An 18955-nucleotide genomic window follows, 5' to 3' on the forward strand; every position below is an offset into this window, starting at 1 on the left:
GTTTCTTTATTTAACTTGATTGTCTGCTTTGTTGCTCTTTTTCTGCTCTTTCTGATAAGTGGACATGCATTTTAAAATGAAAAACTTTTTTTTTTTTTTTTTTTTTACATGGTTTGACCTTATTTTATGTTTAGTGACAATCATTGCAGGCCTGAAGATCCTTATATGCAAGTTGATCAGCATGTTTTTTAACACCAGTGAATGAAATGTACTGTTATATAATCTGACATTATATGAAGAGGGGGCAGCAGTGCACCTGCGTGCATAGTGAAATAATGTGGATGTTCTCTGTGCCTATGATTTTCATAATTAAAGAGCTGAATGCTTGTTACTGTTGACTTTATTTGCATGTGTCATTACATTGTGTGCATAGCGCTCTCGACACTACAGACACTGTGCTAATGGAAAAACTGAATACGTTCAAATTTAATTTTGTGAAAATAATTGTGTTCAGTTTGGGATGCTGAAACATGCTGTTGGTTTCCAGGTGAAAATGTGTAAGACAATGCAAATGTTGAGGTGGATTTTTCCTGTTAAGCCGCTATGAAAATGCAATTCTTCATTATGGAACATATAAACCACAACAGCGCCTGCCCTTCTCCAGTCTCTACCACATTCAAATGAACACACTTCCAAAGAATTACAGCAACAAAGAACAACACAGAGAAAATATGCTGATATATACGTGAAAAAATGAAACGCCCATTTGTTTTAGAATAGTAAAGTACTGTGAAGTACTGAATGAGGGAAGAGAGCAGATATAATAATCACATACTGTAGTTTGAAGCTGCAGACAGAAACATCAGACTAAGGACAGAAACACGCAACCTCTAAAGTAAGAACAACTGTTAAGTTAAGACCTTTAGATATTGATTGTCTTATTGATTGTGTATGGTGCATTTATGTTCCTGTTAAAGCTGGGCTCACACTGTACAATTTTAGTCATTATCTGGGCGTCTGAGAACAATTTAGCAAATTCTAAAACATTCTTCCAATTCTATATAGGTTCAAAATCTGTAGTCTTTGATCGTTAGTTTGACATGTTTGGCACACACCCTGCAGTGACTTCTCCTACAACCAATGTTAAACTGTCTGTTTTTCAAAACAAGCCATGATCATGATCATGTTTAGAATAACAAATATTTTTTGGATTTTCTCGACAATATTAAGTCATAAAGTGCACTGGATATATTAAAACTCATCACAAGCTTCTGCAGGGACGTAAAATGATACTAAGTGGGACAGTTGTGCCAGTGCCACAGGCTGAATAGTGTTCGGCTATTAGACAAGACTATAAGCTTTCTTGAGTTTATTATAAACCAACAATACTAATGCTATTAGTATTGTTTAAAATGTAGTTCTGCAAATCTCCCCCACCCCCGAGCCCCACTTTGATTTGTTCCGCGATCCATGATTGATATCATGTTTTACACCCGAAAAATAAATAAATAAATTACGAATGTTTAATATTTTTTATCGGTATCTTTTCGTCTTCAGAAATGGGCCAAACTCTATACTTCATTGTTCTTCTCATTGGTGAGTGTGTTTGTGGTTTTATTTATGGTTTCTAGTTCCATTAGGTTCGTTCCTGATATGAAAAGCATTAGAGCAAAGCTTCTCTTTCACAGCTCTCTGTTCCGTATCTGAATGTGTTCAGCATCAGTATCACTTTATAAATGAGAACAAGACCTGGACTGAAGCTCAGAGATACTGCAGAGAGAATTACACAGATCTGGCCACTGTTGACAACATGAACGACATGAACGAGCTGAAGAAGAGTGTGAACTATGGAAGTTTTAGGTTTGCCTGGATAGGGCTTCAGAAGACGAGTCGTGATAAATGGCAGTGGTCTTCAGGTGAACCTGCGCTCTATCTGAACTGGGGAGAGAAACAACCAGAAGGCAGAGATTATTGTTCTATGATGACAAATGGGACATTTCATAATTTGTCATGTGATTCTAACCAACATTTTATTTGCAACAACAGTGAGTACAAAACAAAATATACTTCATTTGGAAAATGTAAACATGACAATAGTGAATAATATAGTGTAAATTACAATAAATAAATTAATAAATAAAATAAAAACAGAATAATGAAAACATTATTTATCAAGTCAAATCTACTTTGTAATGTCGTGGCAGATATATCTCACAAAGCTATTGCTAACTAAAAATAAACAGAAAGAGAAGGAGATCTAATTATAATCTTGCAGCTCTAGATATATGATCGCATAGTAATATTGCTAATCATAATAGTGTAGCAACACATTGAAAACAAGCCAAATCCACTAAGGAGCTGAGTGAGGAAATAACTTGTGTGACATGTTTAATCATACTTGATATCTTGAATAGCTCAAAAATATTTCTAACACATTCTGACAATTATTTAGATACAGGTTAAAATCATTTGCGCAACATAAATATTATTCACTAATTTATTTTTCTTTTAATTCTGATCACCTTTTTTGTGTCCATATTAAAAACTGTAATGTTATAAATTACTTCCCATTAAAGCTATTCCAATTACAGACTCACCAATAAGCTCATTGCATTGCCATTAAAGGATCTACAGTGCCCTCCACTAATATTGGCACCCTTAGTATATATTAGCAAAGGTGACTGGGAAAATAAATCTGCATCATTTATCCTTTAGATCTTTCATTCGAAAAATTCCCAAAATTTTAACCTTTCACTGAAATAAAACGATCAAAAAGGGGGGGGGGGGTATATTCCCATTAATATTACAATTTGTTTAGCACACCAGGGTGGCTTGGAGTATAAACTTGTCCAGTCATGACTTTCTGTTCCGCAGGATTATAAATATGAGGAACACAAAAGCCAAATTCATCATCCATCACAAGAAGTAAAACCAAAGAATGTAGTTCTGATGTGCAGAACAAGTTCCTACTTCGGGAATGTCAAGCTGCGTCGGAACGCTTTGGGAACACCCTCTGCGTTTCCTACGCTCTCAACACGTGTATAATCCGTCCAATAGAGAAGTGCGTGTGACGTCACGGACGGGGTGACGTCAGGAACCAGGAAGCTATAAAGCATGTGCGGTGAACGCGATCGGCAGCTTCTGTCTTTCGGTCACGCTCTGTGTATGTGTTTGTCCCTCAGTACTGCTTTTCAGAGCCAGTTTGCTCTACTTTTATTTGAGTACTGAGTAGATAGAGAAAGCAAAGTTAAAATGGGAGATCGCAAGGCAGAATCAGAGACTCGTGTAATTTGTGCACAAGTTTTATTAACTAATGACTAACACATAACTAATCTAAACAAACAAACATACAATCACTCATACACGTTACAGGGGAAGAGGAGGATAGCTAGAAGAGTACAGGAAAATGGGGATGAGGCTGAGCTGACCATCTGAAAGAACCATCAGTTTCTAACGTGAAGCACAGCATCAGATAGCTTACACAAAACCTCTGTTTAGTGGAGGAAACGATACTTGCATTCGACCGAGAGTCTCGTGGAGCCTCTGAAGAAGTCGTGGATGGTTCCATTTGATGGCTGAAGTTGCCATTTCTTGAAACTCCGAGGTTGTTCTTGACTCTGTTGTGGTTGAGAGAGTCCTCTCTCCCGAGTGAGCAGTTCTGAGGAACCGCAGGCCGCACTTCAGAGATGGGGATTCAGAGATGGCCAGGAGTGAAGAGAGAGAGATGTCCGATCGTGGACATTTTGATAAGTTCCATAGTCGAGTGAAATGAACTCCAGTGTGGTTGAGAGCCATCTTCTAGACTGGGGAGAGTCCACACAGCTCCATATGTTGAGGCCCCCCCTCTGGGCCTGGGCCTGTGGAGGCCCTCCCCACAGGCAGTAATCAAGGTTTTTCAGAAGAAAATAGGCGGAATTGTGTGTCCTTTTAAAGTCTAGGAAGAGTCACACCTCTCAGGGTGGACTTGACCAATGAGAGAGGCTGAATTCCAAGCGGGAGATTTGGAGATAATGTGAACTTTTATGACTCTTTGTCTGATCCATGCAAAACTACTACAGATTCTTGAAACTCTATTATGTACATGTGTATCAACATATAATATGCATCATCTTTTAGATCATCAAAATACGAATTCAGAGATACCAAACATGACCGCGTGGTTATACTACATAATATATCTATCTATATCTATAGTAACACATGCATAAAAACATTACACAATACAAAAGACAAGGTACATAAACCACAATAATATACACAATGATTGGAGGATTTGTGTGTTCATTCATAGGAAGGTTTTCCTATGAATTAGGGAAGAGTCTATTTCAGTAGGCCAAATGTCTTTCCTATAGTTGCTGCATTCCTTTGGATCGTAAAACTGGTGTTATCAGATAGTTGCCCTGGCAACTGAGCCCTTAACGCCCAGTTGCCTTAATGTTGGTCGAATTGGGGGTTGTTTCTAGAATGCCAACCTAAAGTTGGCTTGTTGGTTTTAAGGATAATTTGTTAAATGTAAAAAAATAACTATGTCTGATTGGTCCAGACACTACAGGGCGATGCCACAGGTTGAACAGACGCTGTCTAGCTATCTGTCTCCTAGTTCGGCATAGGCCTCGGCACTCCCCAGCAAACCGCTCAGAACAACTTCTTCTTTGCTGGGGAAGGGTTACTCGGCAGCCGGTCAGGCTGGAGCTTGCCTGCACACCATGGCGGTGTTGCAGGCGTACCAGGCCGAACTGCTGAAAGAGCTGGATGAGGGCGAGGACGGGGCGGCAGTCGAGTCAGTGAGCTGCGTCGTACTGCCGATCTTGCTCTGCGCGCCACCAAAGAGACCGCCCGCGCCATTGGGCGGTCTAAGGCAGCCATGGTGGCCGCAGAGAGAAATCTCTGGCTGACCCTGTCAGATATGAGAGACCGCGACAGAGTCTAACTCTTAGACGCCCCGCTTGTGCCATCGGGCCTGTTCGGCGACGCTGTTTCATCTGTCGTCGACAGGTTTCAACAGTCACGGCAACAGGCGGCGGCGTTCCAGAGATATCTTCCTCACCGCTCTAGCTCTGGGGCTGCTGGACGGGAACAGCCCCATCCTCGTACCCACTCCTCGTACCACGACGAGCAGAAGCGGAGCGTCGCCACTCGGGCTCCTCCCCTGTGAGATTGGGAGTCCCGTAGGCGCTCCAAGTCGGGGGCTTCCAAGCCTAAGATCAACCTGAGGGCCGTTCTTCAGGCGACATTCATGGCTCAGGGCTTCTGAGGGCAGGCCCCTCTACGGAATTCTTAACATCACCCCAGCGCCCTCGAGAGATCGGTCTGCCAACCCTGCCACCCCCGGTGCTTCAGGGCGCAGTGGTCTCTCGCGAGCCCCTCTCTTTACATCTGCCCGTCCTCGTAGCGGCCACCTCCAAATCCACCAGAGATTCCCTTAGTAGAACATTTAGCAGAGTTGAAATTTCTGCCAAATGTATCTCAATGGGTCCTGCGTACTATAGAAAAAGGTTACAAAATCCAGTTTGGCGCCCATCCGCCACCTTTTCAGGGGGTTCTCGCCACTATCGTGGCCCCCTTAGCAGGCTCTGGTTCTGGAACAAGAAGTAGAGACTCTCTTGAGAAAGGGGGCCATCGAGGTGGTCCCTCCTCATCTCAGAGAGTCCGGATTCTACAGCCGCTACTTCATTGTTCCCAAGAAGGATGGAGGCTTGCGTCCGATTTTAGATCTCAGGCTGCTCAATCGCGCCGTTCTGTGACTCAAGTTCAAGATGCTTACTGTGAGGCAAGTCGTATCTCAAATCAGGTCCGAAGACTGGTTTGTCATGATAGATCTCAAGGACGCTTACTTCCACATCTCCATCCTTCCACAACACAGGAAGTTCCTGAGGTTCGCTTTTGGGACTTGGCTGTGGTACTAGAGGCTCTCTGTAATCCTCCCTTCGAGCCCATCAAGGAGATTTCAGACAGGCTTTTGTCCTTTAAGACTGCCTTTCTCTTGGCTATTTCCTCTCTATAGAGAGTTGGTAATTTGCAGGCCCTCTCAGTGGCCTCTTCATACCTAGACTTTGCCCCTGGGATGGTCAAAGTGTTTTTGCATCCAAGATCGGGTTATGTACCCAAGGTGCCCTCATCAGTACCGTGGCCCGTAGTGCTCCAGGCCTTTTGTCCTCCTCCCTTCAAGGAACCAGCTTCTAAGCAAACCCTAAGTCGGTGGATTTTGGATGCCATTTCTATCTATTATGAGTCCTCTGGTCTTCCCTCTCCTTTGGAAGCCAAGGCTCACTCTACCTGCAAAGTTGCGGCATCTAAGGCTTTCCTGGCAGGGGTTTCTCTGCAGGACATTTGTAATGCTGCGGGATGGTCCACGGCCCTTACCTTTGTGAGGTTCTACGAGTTAGACCACCCCTCTACCCCGGGCGCTCATGCCCTTCACTCTGACGCACCTACTACTAGTAGGACACTTTAATCTCGGGCGTCTTTGCCCCTCTCTACCCGTGGGCGCATTTGCGCTCCTTTCTCTCATGCCTAATGGCAATCATTATTATCGGGCGACTTTGCCCATTTACCAGCGGGCCATGCTGCCCCTTTCTATCCTGCCTAACCAGCAGTCTTTACCTGTGGGCGATTTTGCCCCTTCTGTCAGTGGGCTCCGGCCCCTCTCTATCCTGCTTAAACAGCAGACATTACCAGTGGGCTACTTGGCCCCTCTCTATTCTGCCTAACCAGCACACTTTACCTGTGGGCTACCTTCGCCCTCCTTTACTAGTGGGCTTCGGCCCCTCTCTATCCTGCCTAACTAGCAGATATTACCTGTGGGCTACTTGCCTCCTTCTTCCTGCCTGTCGGCAGCTTCTTTTTATGGGCGACTTTGCCCTTCTCTACCTGCTTCACACATAGCAGGGCTTTGGAATTCTGGCGGTGTGGGCATATCGTTCCCAAAGCGTTCCGACGCAGCAATTCCGGCATCCCTGCAGCGCTCCTGGTGGCAGAAATTGTCGATCACGTTCACCGCACATGCTTTACAGCTTCCTGGTTCCTAACATCACCCCATCCGTGACATCACACGCGCTTCTCTATTGGATGGATTATACACGTGTTCAGAGCGTAGGAAACGCAGAGGGTGTTCCCAAAGCATTCTGACGCAGCGTCTCGTTCCCTCGAGGAACTAGGGTTTCATATGAAACCCGAGGCGTTTGTTGAGCTTCACAAAATAGAAAATGGCTGTAAGAAAAGAGCTAAAGCATTGAAAATCCCCATTTCTACCATCAGGGCAATAATTAAGAAGTTCCAATCAACTAAAGATGTTACAAATCTACCTAGAAGAGGATGTGTGTCTATATCATCCTAATGCACAATAAGGATGAGAGTTTGAGTGGCCAAAGACTCTCCAAGGATCACAGTTGGAGAATTGCAGATAATTGTTGAGTCATAGGGTCAGAAAGCCTACAATATATAAATATGTTGTTCCAGAGGGTTTCAAGAAAAAATCCTCCTGGCTCACCCAAAAACAACTCCAGCATATTCACTTGTCAGACATGATTGGAACTTCAAACAGGACTGACTTCTATGGTCAGATTAAACTAAAAATGAGCTTTTTGGCAGCTAACCCTCCAGATGGTTTTGGTGCAGACAGGGATAAAAAAGTACCCCATGCCCATGGTTAAAAATACTGCTAGGTCTTTAATGTTGTGGACCTATTTTTCTGCCGGAGGTCCTGGACATCTTGTTTAGATACATGGCTTCATGGATTCTATTAAATACCAGCAGATAAAAAAAATCAAAACCTGACTGCCTCTGTTCGAAATCTTATAATGGGCCATGGATGCATCTTCCAGCAGGACGATGATCCAAAACAAACATCAAAATCAACACAAAATTGTGTCACTGAGCACAGAATAAAGCTTCTACCATGGCCGTACCAGTTCCCTGACCTGAACCCTGTATAGAAACTGAAGAGAAGCACCAACATGAAGCTGGGAAGAGAGAGATTCTGGAGATTCTAGAGAGATTCTGTATGAAGGAATGGTCTCTGATCTCTTGTCAGGTGTTCTTGAAACTCATTAGACATTGTTGGAGAAAACTCAGAACTGTTATCTTGGGAAAAGGATGTTGCAATAATTGGGTGCTAATAATAGTGGCCAACGTAAACTAGAGCAAAACATTTATTTCATAATTAGATTTCACCCCTAGGTTCTATTGATTTACTTCAATGACAGGTTAGAATTTTGTGATTTTTTTGAATGAAAGATCAAAAGGATAAATTGTGCAGATTTATTTACCACATCCAGCTTTGCTCATATTTACCAGGGGTGGCAATATTAGTGGAGGGCACTGTATTTATATCATAAGTGTTTGAGGGATACTTATCCATTGCTTTTTTTTTTTATTAAAGCGAACACAGGACTCATCTTAGTCAATCAGACGATGAATTGGAGAGATGCTCAGAGTTACTGCAGACGGAACCACACTGATCTTGTCAGTGTGAGAAACCAGAATGAGAATCAAAAGGTTAAGCAGTTCATTAGTGACAGGCATTTATCTGGATCATGGATCTGGATCGGTCTGTTCAGAGACTCATGGCAGTGGTCAGATCAGAGTAACTTCTCATTTAGATACTGGGACTCTGGTGAACCAAATAATCCTGGCAGTGTTGAAAACTGTACAGTGATTAAACAGAACAATCAGGGACGATGGCATGACTTCACTTGCAGCAAGCAATTTCCTTTTGTGTGTCATGAAGGTGAGTAGATCCACAAAAATCACAATCCATCCACCACCTCCAGAGCTCTGACATGACAAATTCATCCACAGTGTTTGTTCTGCATGTTGTTTTTATGCTTCTTTCTCTAGTTTCTGCTTGTGGTTTGTTTCGTTTCCAGATAAACTGATTCTGATCAAAGTGAATCTGACATGGTCTGAAGCTCTGAGATACTGCAGACAGAATCATCTGGATCTGGTCTCGGTTCATTCAGAAGAGATTCAGCGTCGTGTGATGAACGTGGTAAAACGGGCGTCTACTGCAGCAGTGTGGTTGGGTTTACGTCACTCCTGCACTGTGGGCATCTGGTTCTGGGTGAGTGGAGAGACCGTGTGCTATCAGAACTGGGCTCCAGGGAACGGCACATCAGAGGAGGACTGTGAACATGCAGTGAGATCTGGAGCAGTTCAGTCTGGAGGAGATCAGCGCTGGATCAGCCTTCCTGAAACTCACAAACTCAACTTCATCTGCAGCAGATATAAGTGAATGGATACACAGACCTTTCATTTAAGATGACAAAAATTTGTGTTTCCTGTTGATATTTTGTAGGTCTGTGCAGTTTCCTCTATACAGTGGTGCTCATATTTTGTAGGTATGTGCAGTTGCTTCTATGTAATGGTACTGATAGGAAGCTTTCACTATGTTCTTAAGTCCAGAATGTACACATAATTTGTTAATAAATTAACATCTAAGCCTATCTGGTATTCTTTCTGATTGGATATTCTTAGGGTTTGGAGTTGAATCACCACAGGATTTAGGCTACTTTGCTTCAAACGCATTTACTGCAACAGTTAAAGGGATTGGTTTGATCATATTTTTTTTTCCATTTGTCTAAAAGTAACCTCCAAAAATAATGACTATTCTAATTTGTTTTAAACTACAACTTACACTCATTTACGTTTGTAATTAAAGATTTAATTTTTGTGAAAGAACTTCTATCCTTTTATTTGAGATTGAGCTAGAATGCAGCTCCACGAGTCGAAAAACAAGTTTTCAGGAAAGCTGTGAAAGGTAGTGTACCTGACTCCATTTTGCCAGAAGTATCTTTACACAACAAATCACTGAACCGGATGTGTATTCTAAATTCTGTGAAAAGGGCCTATTCTGCTGTTGGCAGTTTCTGCGTACAGGCGTTGATGAAGAAACGATGTAAACACATCAGTAAAATGTTCGAAAAAAGTGTCTAGTCAAGTCACCTTTATTTATATAGTGCCTTTTACAATACAGATTGTGTCAAAGCAGCTTTAGAGTATTAAACAGGAAAATAGTGTGCTGGTAATGCGAGAGGACAAAAGTAAACAAAATTTCAATTAAAGTCAGTTCATCATTGATTCAGTGATGTCATTGGCCAGTTAGGTTCAGGTTAAATACTATATTGGGCAAACAAGTTGACAGTATTGCCAGAAATAATGGCCTGCTTTCACAGAAAGGGCTTAGACTAAACCAGGATTAGGCCATAGTTCAATTAGGACGATCAAATCATTTTTATAAACATGCCTTAAAAAAAAAAACATTCCTGGTGTGCATTTAAAGACAAAAGTATTTTAAGATGAGCCTGTGCAAGTTTCTTTCAGTTGAAATGGCTCTGACTTACATTTTAGTCTAGGACTAGATTCAAACCTTGTTTGTGAAACTAGGGGTAAGTGTCCCCAGCTATGCAAGCCATAGGTGACAGTGGCAAGGAACCAAAACTCCATCTGTGACAGAAATGAAGAAAAAAAAAAACTTGAAAGAAACCAGACTCAGTCAGGAGGCCAGTTCTTCTTTGGCCAGATGAAACCAGTATAGTGTGGTTTAATTCCAGGCTGCAAAACAAATCAGATTGTGCAGAGGACTTTGGTTCATGGAACATCGCGGAGGCTGCCCAGAACCCCTTTGGCGGAAAGGGCGTCCGCATCCTCAACTATCTCTGCGACTGGCTCATCTTAGCCCACTTGCAAGATCTGTTGTATGAGGGACCAGCACCTCAGCCATCTGGGCCTTCGGGTCTACTGAAAAAAGAGACAGAGATCTTTTTTTCTTGGCACGGAGCTGGACTCGGTCAACACGGCAATGCCACTCCTCACTAGCGAGTGCGCACAGTCAGTGCTGAACTGTCTAAAGCGGTTCCTTTTAGAGACTCCTGGGGCATATGACAGGCGCTGCCGCAGTAACGCCGCTCGGCTTGCTTCATATGAGACCGCTTCAGCGCTGGCTACACGATCGAGTCCCGAGATGGGCATGGCATCGCAGCACGCTTCGGATTGGCGTTTCCCCGGAGTGTTGCCGCCTATTCAGCCCGTGGTCAGACCCTGCCTTCCTACGTGCCAGAGTCCCCTTAGGACAGGTGTCCAGGCATGTCGTGCTGCACACGGATGCCTCCTCCACGGGTTGGGGTGCTGTATGCAACCTTGACTGCAATGGCATCTCAATTGCCAGGAGTTGCTGGCCGTGCTTCTTGTGCTGCGTTGATTTCTTCCAATGCGGCGCCACAAACACGTGCTTGTCTGTATGGACAACACTACGACCGTAGCATACATCAACCAACAGGGTGGTCACGCTCCCTTCGTATGTCACAACTTGCCCGCTATCTGCTCCTGTGGAGTCAGACCAGAGGTTGCGTTAGACTTTGACATTGATTCAATTCAATTCAATTCAATTCAAGTTTATTTGTATAGCGCTTTTTACAATACAAATTGTTGCAGAGCAGCTGTACAAAAGTTTTAGGCTACTACAATATATTTAGTAGCTTATTAGTGGTGAATACTGTATGTTAAGTCGATGTACATATGATATAAATATTAAAATCAGTAACTGTGTAATCAAACAGATGATGAACACTAATTGCAATGGTTATGTGCTGTAATCAACTTGTAGGAAAATTATGTAGTGCTGTATGTTGTTTCAAGGCTGGCATCATCTGCGGTCCTCTGAGGGGTTGGCATCATCTCTTTTTCTGAATCCGGGCTGAATCTTGTGTAAACCCTAGTTACCACGGGATGGAAATCCCGTGGCAGAGACAGAGAAACAAAGAAATAATTAGCGTAACTGCTGTTCCAACTTCCAACCAAACAAAAATGATGTGTTTAGCCCAAGTTGAAGAATATTAATGTGCATTTGATCAGATGTAACTGAAGTACAACGTTATGAGATACATTATGTGAATGCTTGGCTAAAGAGATGAGTCTTTAATCTAGATTTAAACATAGAGAGTGTGTCTGAACCCCTAACGTTATCAGGAAGGCTATTCCAGAGTTTGGGAGCCAAATGAGAAAAGGCTCTCCCTCCTTTAGTGGACTTTGCTATCCTAGGTACTACTAAAAGTCCAGAGTTTTGCGACCTTAGGGAGCGTGAGGGATTGTAGCGTAGTAGGAGACTAGTTAGGTATGCAGGAGCTAAACCATTAAGGGCCTTATAGGTAAGAAGTATTATTTTGTAAGTGATACGGAACCTAATAGGTAGCCAGTGCAGAGACTGTAAAATTGGGGTAATATGATCATATTTTCTTGATCTGGTAAGGACTCTAGCGGCTGCATTTTGGACTACCTGTAGCTTATTTAGATTAGATTAGATTCAACTTTATTGTCATTACACATGTACAAGTACAAGGCAACGAAATGCAGTTTAGGTCTAACCAGGAGTGCAATAAGCAGCAAGTGCAGGATAAAGGTATAATTTATAAGTTATAAGTGCACTTATAGGAGATATGTACAGGGGGAAGCTATGGATAATATTTACAGATGAAGTACTGTGAACATAATTTACAGATGATAATTAACTACAATTAGAATGTATAAATAGATGAACTCAATATACAGGTTGCTATTAACTATAATGTAAATTGCAGGTAGATTTGAACATAATATACAGGTTGCTGTTTACTAAAGCAGAATTTACAAATAGACATGTATAGATATAGATTTATCACAGATTTACAATATGTATATGTGCAATGGAAATGCGCATTTACAAATGGGTATGTACAGTGTAGTGCAATGAATATTAAGTAGTGCAATGGTAGTGGGGAGAGTGTAGGGTGTGTGAGGGGTGCAGAGGTGTCAGTGGGGGGCAGAGTTCAATAAGGAGACAGCTCTGGGAAAGAAGCTCTTCCTCAGTCTGCTAGTCCTTGTCCTGTGGCATCTGAAACGCCTACTGGAAAACAGGAGAGAAAACAGTTTGTGGGCGGGGTGAGAGGAATCCTTAAGAATACTGCGTGTTCGACGCAAACAGTGCTTCTTCTGAATGTCCTCAATGGATGGAAGTGGAGTCCCTATGATGCGTTGGGCAGTTTTCACCACCCGCTGCAGTGCCTTGCGCTCCGCAACAGAGCAGCTTCCGTACCAGACTGTGACACAGTTCGTAAGGATGCTTTCTATCGTGCAGCGATAGAAGTTCACCAGGATAGCTGAGGACAGCTGGTTCTTCTTAAGTGTTCTCAAGAAGAACAGGCGCTGGTGAGCCTTCTTGACCAGGCTGGAGGTGTTGGTGGTCCAGGATAGGTCCTCTGAAATGTGGGTCCCCAGGAACTTAAAAGATTTATTGAAGAAGCAGGACAACCACCTAGTAGTGCATTACAATAGTCTAGTCTAGACGTCATGAATGCATGAACTAACTTTTCTGCATCAGAAACAGGTAACATGTTCCGTAGCTTAGCAATGTTTCTAAGATGGAAGAATGCTGTTTTTGTAACATAGGAAATATGATTTTCAAAAGACAGGTTGCTGTCTAATATAACACCCAGATTTTTGACTGTAGAGGAAATAACAGTACATCCGTCTAGTTGCAAGTTGCAGTTTAAGAGATTCTGTGTACTGTTTTTTGGTCCAATAAGTAATATCTCAGTCTTATCTGAATTTAACAGTAGAAAATTATTGGTCATCCAGTCTTTCACATTTTTAACACACTCTGTTAACTTAGCTAAGTTAGAAGTTTCATCTGGTCTTGTTGAAATATATAGTTGAGTATCATCAGCATAACAATGGAAACTAATCCCATATTTCCTAATAATATTACCGAGGGGTAACATGTAAATTGAAAATAGTAGAGGACCTAGGACAGATCCTTGTGGCACTCCATACTTTACTGGTGATAACTGCGATGACTCCCCATTTAAATAAACAAAGTGGTAGCGATCGGACAGGTATGATCTGAACCATCTTAAAGCCTGCCCTTGAATACCTGTATAGTTTTGTAATCGATCTATGAGTATTTCATGATCTATAGTGTCGAACGCAGCACTAAGATCAAGTAAAACTAGCAATGAGATGCAGCCTTGATCTGACGCAAGTAGCAAGTCGTTTGTGATTTTTACAAGTGCAGTTTCTGTGCTATGATGGGGCCTGAAACCTGACTGAAATTCTTCAAAGATATTATTATTTTGCAAGAAGGAGCACAATTGAGCAGACACAACTTTTTCTAGAATTTTAGACATAAATGGAAGATTAGAAATGGGTCTGTAATTTGCCAGTTCACTAGGGTCTAGCTGTGGTTTCTTAATTAGAGGTTTAATAACCGCTAGTTTGAATGGTTTTGGGACATGACCTAAAGATAACGATGAGTTAACAATATTAAGAAGCGGTACTTCTGCTACAGGTAACAACTCTTTTAGTAATTTAGTGGGTACAGGATCTAATAGGCATGTTGTTGGTTTAGATGTGGTGATAAGTTTATTTAATTATTTCTGTTCTATAGTTGTAAAGCACTGCAGTTTTTCTTCGGGTGTAATGACTAATGTTGAAGTATCAGTTGCTGTAGTATCTATATTTGTTATTGTATTTATAATGTTGTCTATTTTATCAGTAAAGAAATTCATAAAGACATTACTATTAAACTGTGCAGGAATATTCAGGTCAGGAGGTGTTTGGTTATTTGTTAATCTAGCCACTGTGCTAAATAAAAACCTTGGATTGTTTTGGTTTTTTTCTATGAGTTGGTGGATGTACTCGGCTCTAGCAGCTTTTAAAGCCCGTCTATAGCTGGACATACTGATTTTCTATGCAATTTTAAAAACTTATATGTTAGTTTTTCTCCATTTACGCTCAAGATTACGAGTTTCTTTTTTTAGAGAATGGGTATTACTGTTGTACCATGGCACAGTACGTTTTTCTCTAACCTTTTTTAGCTTGATTGGGGCAACAGCTTCTAATGTATTAGAGAAGATAGTGCCTATATTAATAGTCATTTTGTCTAGTTCATGTTTATTTATGGGTGCACAGGGCAGTTGAGATAAATCAGGCATGTTATTTGTGAACCTATCTTTGGTAGCAGGAACAATAGTTCTGCCCAGACGATAGCGCGGAGCTATATAGTTAACATCAGTGATACGCAGCATGCACGATACGAGGAAATGATCGGTAACATCATCGCTTTGAGGTACGATATCTATATCAGTAAGATCAAGTCCGTGCGATATAATTAGATCTAGTGTATGATTAAAACGATGAGTGGGCCCAGTGACATTTTGCTTGACTCCAAAAGAGTTTATCAGGTCAGTAAATGCAAGTCCTAACGCATCATTTGTATTATCAACATGAATGTTAAAATCTCCAACAATTAATGCTTTATCAAAATTAACCAATAGGTCAGAAAGGAAATCTGCAAATTCTTTTAGGAAATCTGTATACGGCCCTGGAGGTCTATACACAGTAGCCAGAGCAAGAGATAGGAGAGATTTCTTTTGCATATCTGACAGAGTAACATTAAGGGGAAGTACTTCAAATGAATTAAACCTGTACCCTGTTTTCTGAGTAACATTGAAAATATCACTATAAATTGTTGCAACACCACCACCACGACCAATCTGACGGGGTTCATGCTTATAACAGTAGTTTGGTGAAGTAGACTCATTCAGACCAATATAATCGTTTGGTTTTAGCCAAGTTTCAGTCAAGCAGAGTACATCAAAACTGTTGTCTGTGATTATTTAATTTACAATAAGTGCTTTGGGTGCGAGTGATCTAATGTTTAGGAGCCCAAGCTTTAAAAATTGTTTTTGTTCATTTCTTGTGCATTTTTCTGGTTTAATCACGATTAGATTTGTTCTAGATCCTGCATTAAATTTTTGTTTTGACCTCACTATTTGAGGAACAGACACAGTCTTTATAGATTGGACAGCACCAATACTATCGTTTAAATGTGCATAACAAAAGCCATCATCGCAACTATTTGAAGATATGCTTACTAGTCAAATGGAGCGCAGCGTCCTGGAGATGTTGTCCGACAGCAGTTCTGCTCCGACTCTGCTGGGGTGCAGGCCATCAGCGCGGTAAAGCCTAGGGCGCTCCCAGAAAAGATTCCAATTATTAACAAAGAGCAGTTTCTGTTCTTTACACCATGACAACAACCATTCATTTAGAGCAAAAAGTCTACTGAACCTTTCGTGTCCACGTCGATACATGGGAAGCGGTGACACGATGATTCTCGTCGCGGGCGCTGTGCTGCGAACCGTCTCGATCAGGCTCCCGAAATCCCTCTTCAGGAACTCCGTCTGCCGCAGCCTGATGTCGTTCACCCCCGCGTGCAGGACGATCGCACCGACGCTCACATCGTCCTCCAGGATGGCAGGTATCTGTGAAGAGACATCAAGAACGCGAGCACCAGGAAAACAACGAGTGTGCACTTTACCGTTAGCTAAGTTAGCACGAACGTACCGGACGATGGAGTCTCCGACGATCACAGCGTCACGTTCCGTCTCGCTGAGGGGAGCGAAGCGGTTCCGGGTGGAGATCTCGAAGACCGGAGGCGGGGAGGTCCTCGCCCGGGGCCTGGCTCGCGTTTTCCTCTGCTGCTGCACCCAGGGTCCGTGGTGTCCCGGCGCCGGAGTGAACAACATCTGGGAGGATCGCGTCCTGGGTGCGCCGGATCTGTGCAGAGAATCACATGGGGTAGAGGTTATGGGAGTGTTAGGATTGAAGTGGTTTCCCTCTTCCTCGATTGAAGAAACATTTTTGAGACTTGGGTTTTGATACCAAAAGAATAGACTTTATTGCCGAAACAATGAAGCCGAGCCCCTTCAGGAAAGCATCCACAGAGAACTAACTCAGCCTGGTTGAGGCAGGGTTCTTATACCTGCCTTCTCACGCACACATGTCAAACTGAATTACTGGGGGGTCCTTAGATTTACCATTATTATTATAAACAGATGTTCTTCCCTACCATGGACTAGCTAGAGGCCCCTAACATAACAAATTCTTCCTTACCCTTGCCTCTCTAGTGGGACACGGGCTAGCTAGTGGGCCTCAACATATATTTTGTCTAATGTCAAAACATATCATATAGCTTCATCATGGGGTCCACCATATGTGACTTTTGCAATGTCTGCACATTCCATTCTCCTGCAGACCCATAAACACCCAGAAAGACACATGATTATAATAGTAGCTTCATTTGATACCTAAATGGCTTGATTAGTTCACATTTTGACCATTAAAAATCCTCAACATTTCCCCCTTTGAGACGTTCTACGTCTCACTTTCTCCATAGTGCTGTTTCACGATTCAGGTTTTTTAGTTACTACTACTCAATGACTAACCTAAGTCACTATGTTTTGTTACCAAAGGGCTAAATCACATTTGACTAGAAAGGAGTAAAAGACCCTGACCCCTTAATTTATCTTTTAAAGTATGTGCGTGCAATTGGTTGAGCCTTGCCTGTGGTTGTCACAGTTATGCAAATACAGAGTAGATATAAAATAAATTAAAATTGTATCATATGAAACAACATAACATACATAATACAAAGGTTCAGATTACAGATACATTCCTATTCTTCATCAGAGGTATTTGAAATCTCATCTGCCTGTTGCAAACTTAATGCTGTCTTGTAAAGCAAGTCCTGATAACATTCCTGTTGAGTCAGATTCAATTTCTCATCGGCTTGATATTTTATAATTTCCATTTGTTTAACTGTGGCTTTGCTAATTAGGGATTTCAATAAAGGTAGTACACAGCAAAATAATAATCCTCCTACCATTATAGCAATTCCTAAGAACATTCTCAATTTGGCAAACCATGCTCCACATGCTCCTAATTTCAAGTCAAGCCAATCCCATGTTTGACTGTCTCTTCCAGCATTTGTTTTAACTTCTGTTCTTAATTTTTAACTTAACCATAACTTTGCTAAATGTACCTCCAGGTGCAGTATTATTTGGTATGTAAGTACAACATTGATTTGATTTCATCTCTAGCTTTAAACTCATTGGGTATTCCTCTAGCTTGACCAATTGAATCAATATAAACTGTAAGGTCTGTTTCATAAGTTCTTCTGGGTTTGCTTTTTTCTTAATTTTTTGTTTCCTCTTCTAGAGCGATGTAACTCATTTTATGTGTCAGCATAACACTGGTACATAATCCTGACCAGTTTTATGGTAATGTTGACAAGAGGCCATATTCTGGTCCACACATCCACCATATGTCGGCCAATGCAATATCAATTTCATCAAATATAGGTGGTGGGCCTTCCTTTATCTCTAAATAGTCCTCTTTACATTGCAGTATTTTCCATATTTTCCATACATTATCATCAGTATTCATTTCTCTTGCGGTCAATCTTTCTATTGCTTTAGTCATGTTATGGATGCCTAGGTCTATCATGTGTTCATCTGCATCATTGTCTGGAATATATGTACAACATGTAGTCTCCACTATTGTACACATCCCCCGCAGATGCAGTGAGCTGGTCCAAGACGAGTTGGTTTTGCAGTGCTGTCTTAGTCCTCGCAGGTCTTCCTTGATGCCCTCCATCATTACCTTCGTAGTGTTCATGAAACTTATCAGTTCATACCTTGTCACTTCGACTTATCGACTTAAAGGCTAGTTTTTAGTTTATGTTCTTTCGGAACAGGGTTGTCTCTTCCCAAGCTTGAATATTTGCTGTGATCTTGCAGTGAAATTACTTTCATGCCGATTTATTTTTTCGCCTTGGTCAGATGATTTCTTGCCTTGTTGTGGTTAATCAGTCTCCACCACATGTTGCTGGCATAGGAGTGGGCAGGATCTGGGTGGTCCAGCCAGTGTTCATCTCCTGCCTTTACTTCTTGGACTTCTCGGCCTTCTCGATCAGAGTAGCAGTGAGCAAGATCAGAAGGATCATATTTGTTGCCATTATCTGCAGACTCGGTCGGTCTCTAGGGATTCCTTCATTTTCCTCATCTTCCTGTTTAATTCAATGTGTACCATTCTTGTCAGGTACTGCCATGTGACACCTGCTAACTTCTCCTTGCTGTCATTCATTGGCCTGTACTGACCTCAGATTACTCCCACACAGTGATGTCGCTGCGTGTTCAGCTCCCAT

At 41.9% G+C, this 18955-nt stretch overlaps 2 protein-coding genes across 2 annotated transcripts in view; one reads left to right on the forward strand and one right to left on the reverse strand.

Moving 5' to 3' along the window:
• LOC141326062 (uncharacterized) overlaps positions 1–18955 on the reverse strand; it is a 629392-nt gene that overhangs the window by 393318 nt on the left and 217119 nt on the right. The gene's annotated exons all lie outside the window — the stretch shown is intronic.
• Positions 1500–9172, forward strand: LOC141325692 (C-type mannose receptor 2-like). Its single transcript, XM_073834450.1, has 4 exons — positions 1500–1536; positions 1629–1985; positions 8321–8668; positions 8808–9172. The coding sequence occupies exons 1-4, from the start codon at positions 1500–1502 to the stop codon at positions 9170–9172; spliced, it is 1107 nt and encodes a 368-aa protein (XP_073690551.1).

This window comes from Garra rufa, chromosome 2 (genome assembly GCF_049309525.1).
Source record: "Garra rufa chromosome 2, GarRuf1.0, whole genome shotgun sequence".
Lineage (NCBI taxonomy): Eukaryota > Metazoa > Chordata > Actinopteri > Cypriniformes > Cyprinidae > Garra > Garra rufa.

Coding starts and splice junctions, on each gene's coding strand:
- LOC141325692 (XM_073834450.1), top strand. CDS start 1,500: ATGGGCCAAACTCTATACTTCATTGTTCTTCTCATTG. Junction 1,537..1,628: donor CTTCATTGTTCTTCTCATTG/GTGAGTGTGTTT, acceptor TCTCTTTCACAG/CTCTCTGTTCCGTATCTGAA. Junction 1,986..8,320: donor ACATTTTATTTGCAACAACA/GTGAGTACAAAA, acceptor TTTTTATTAAAG/CGAACACAGGACTCATCTTA.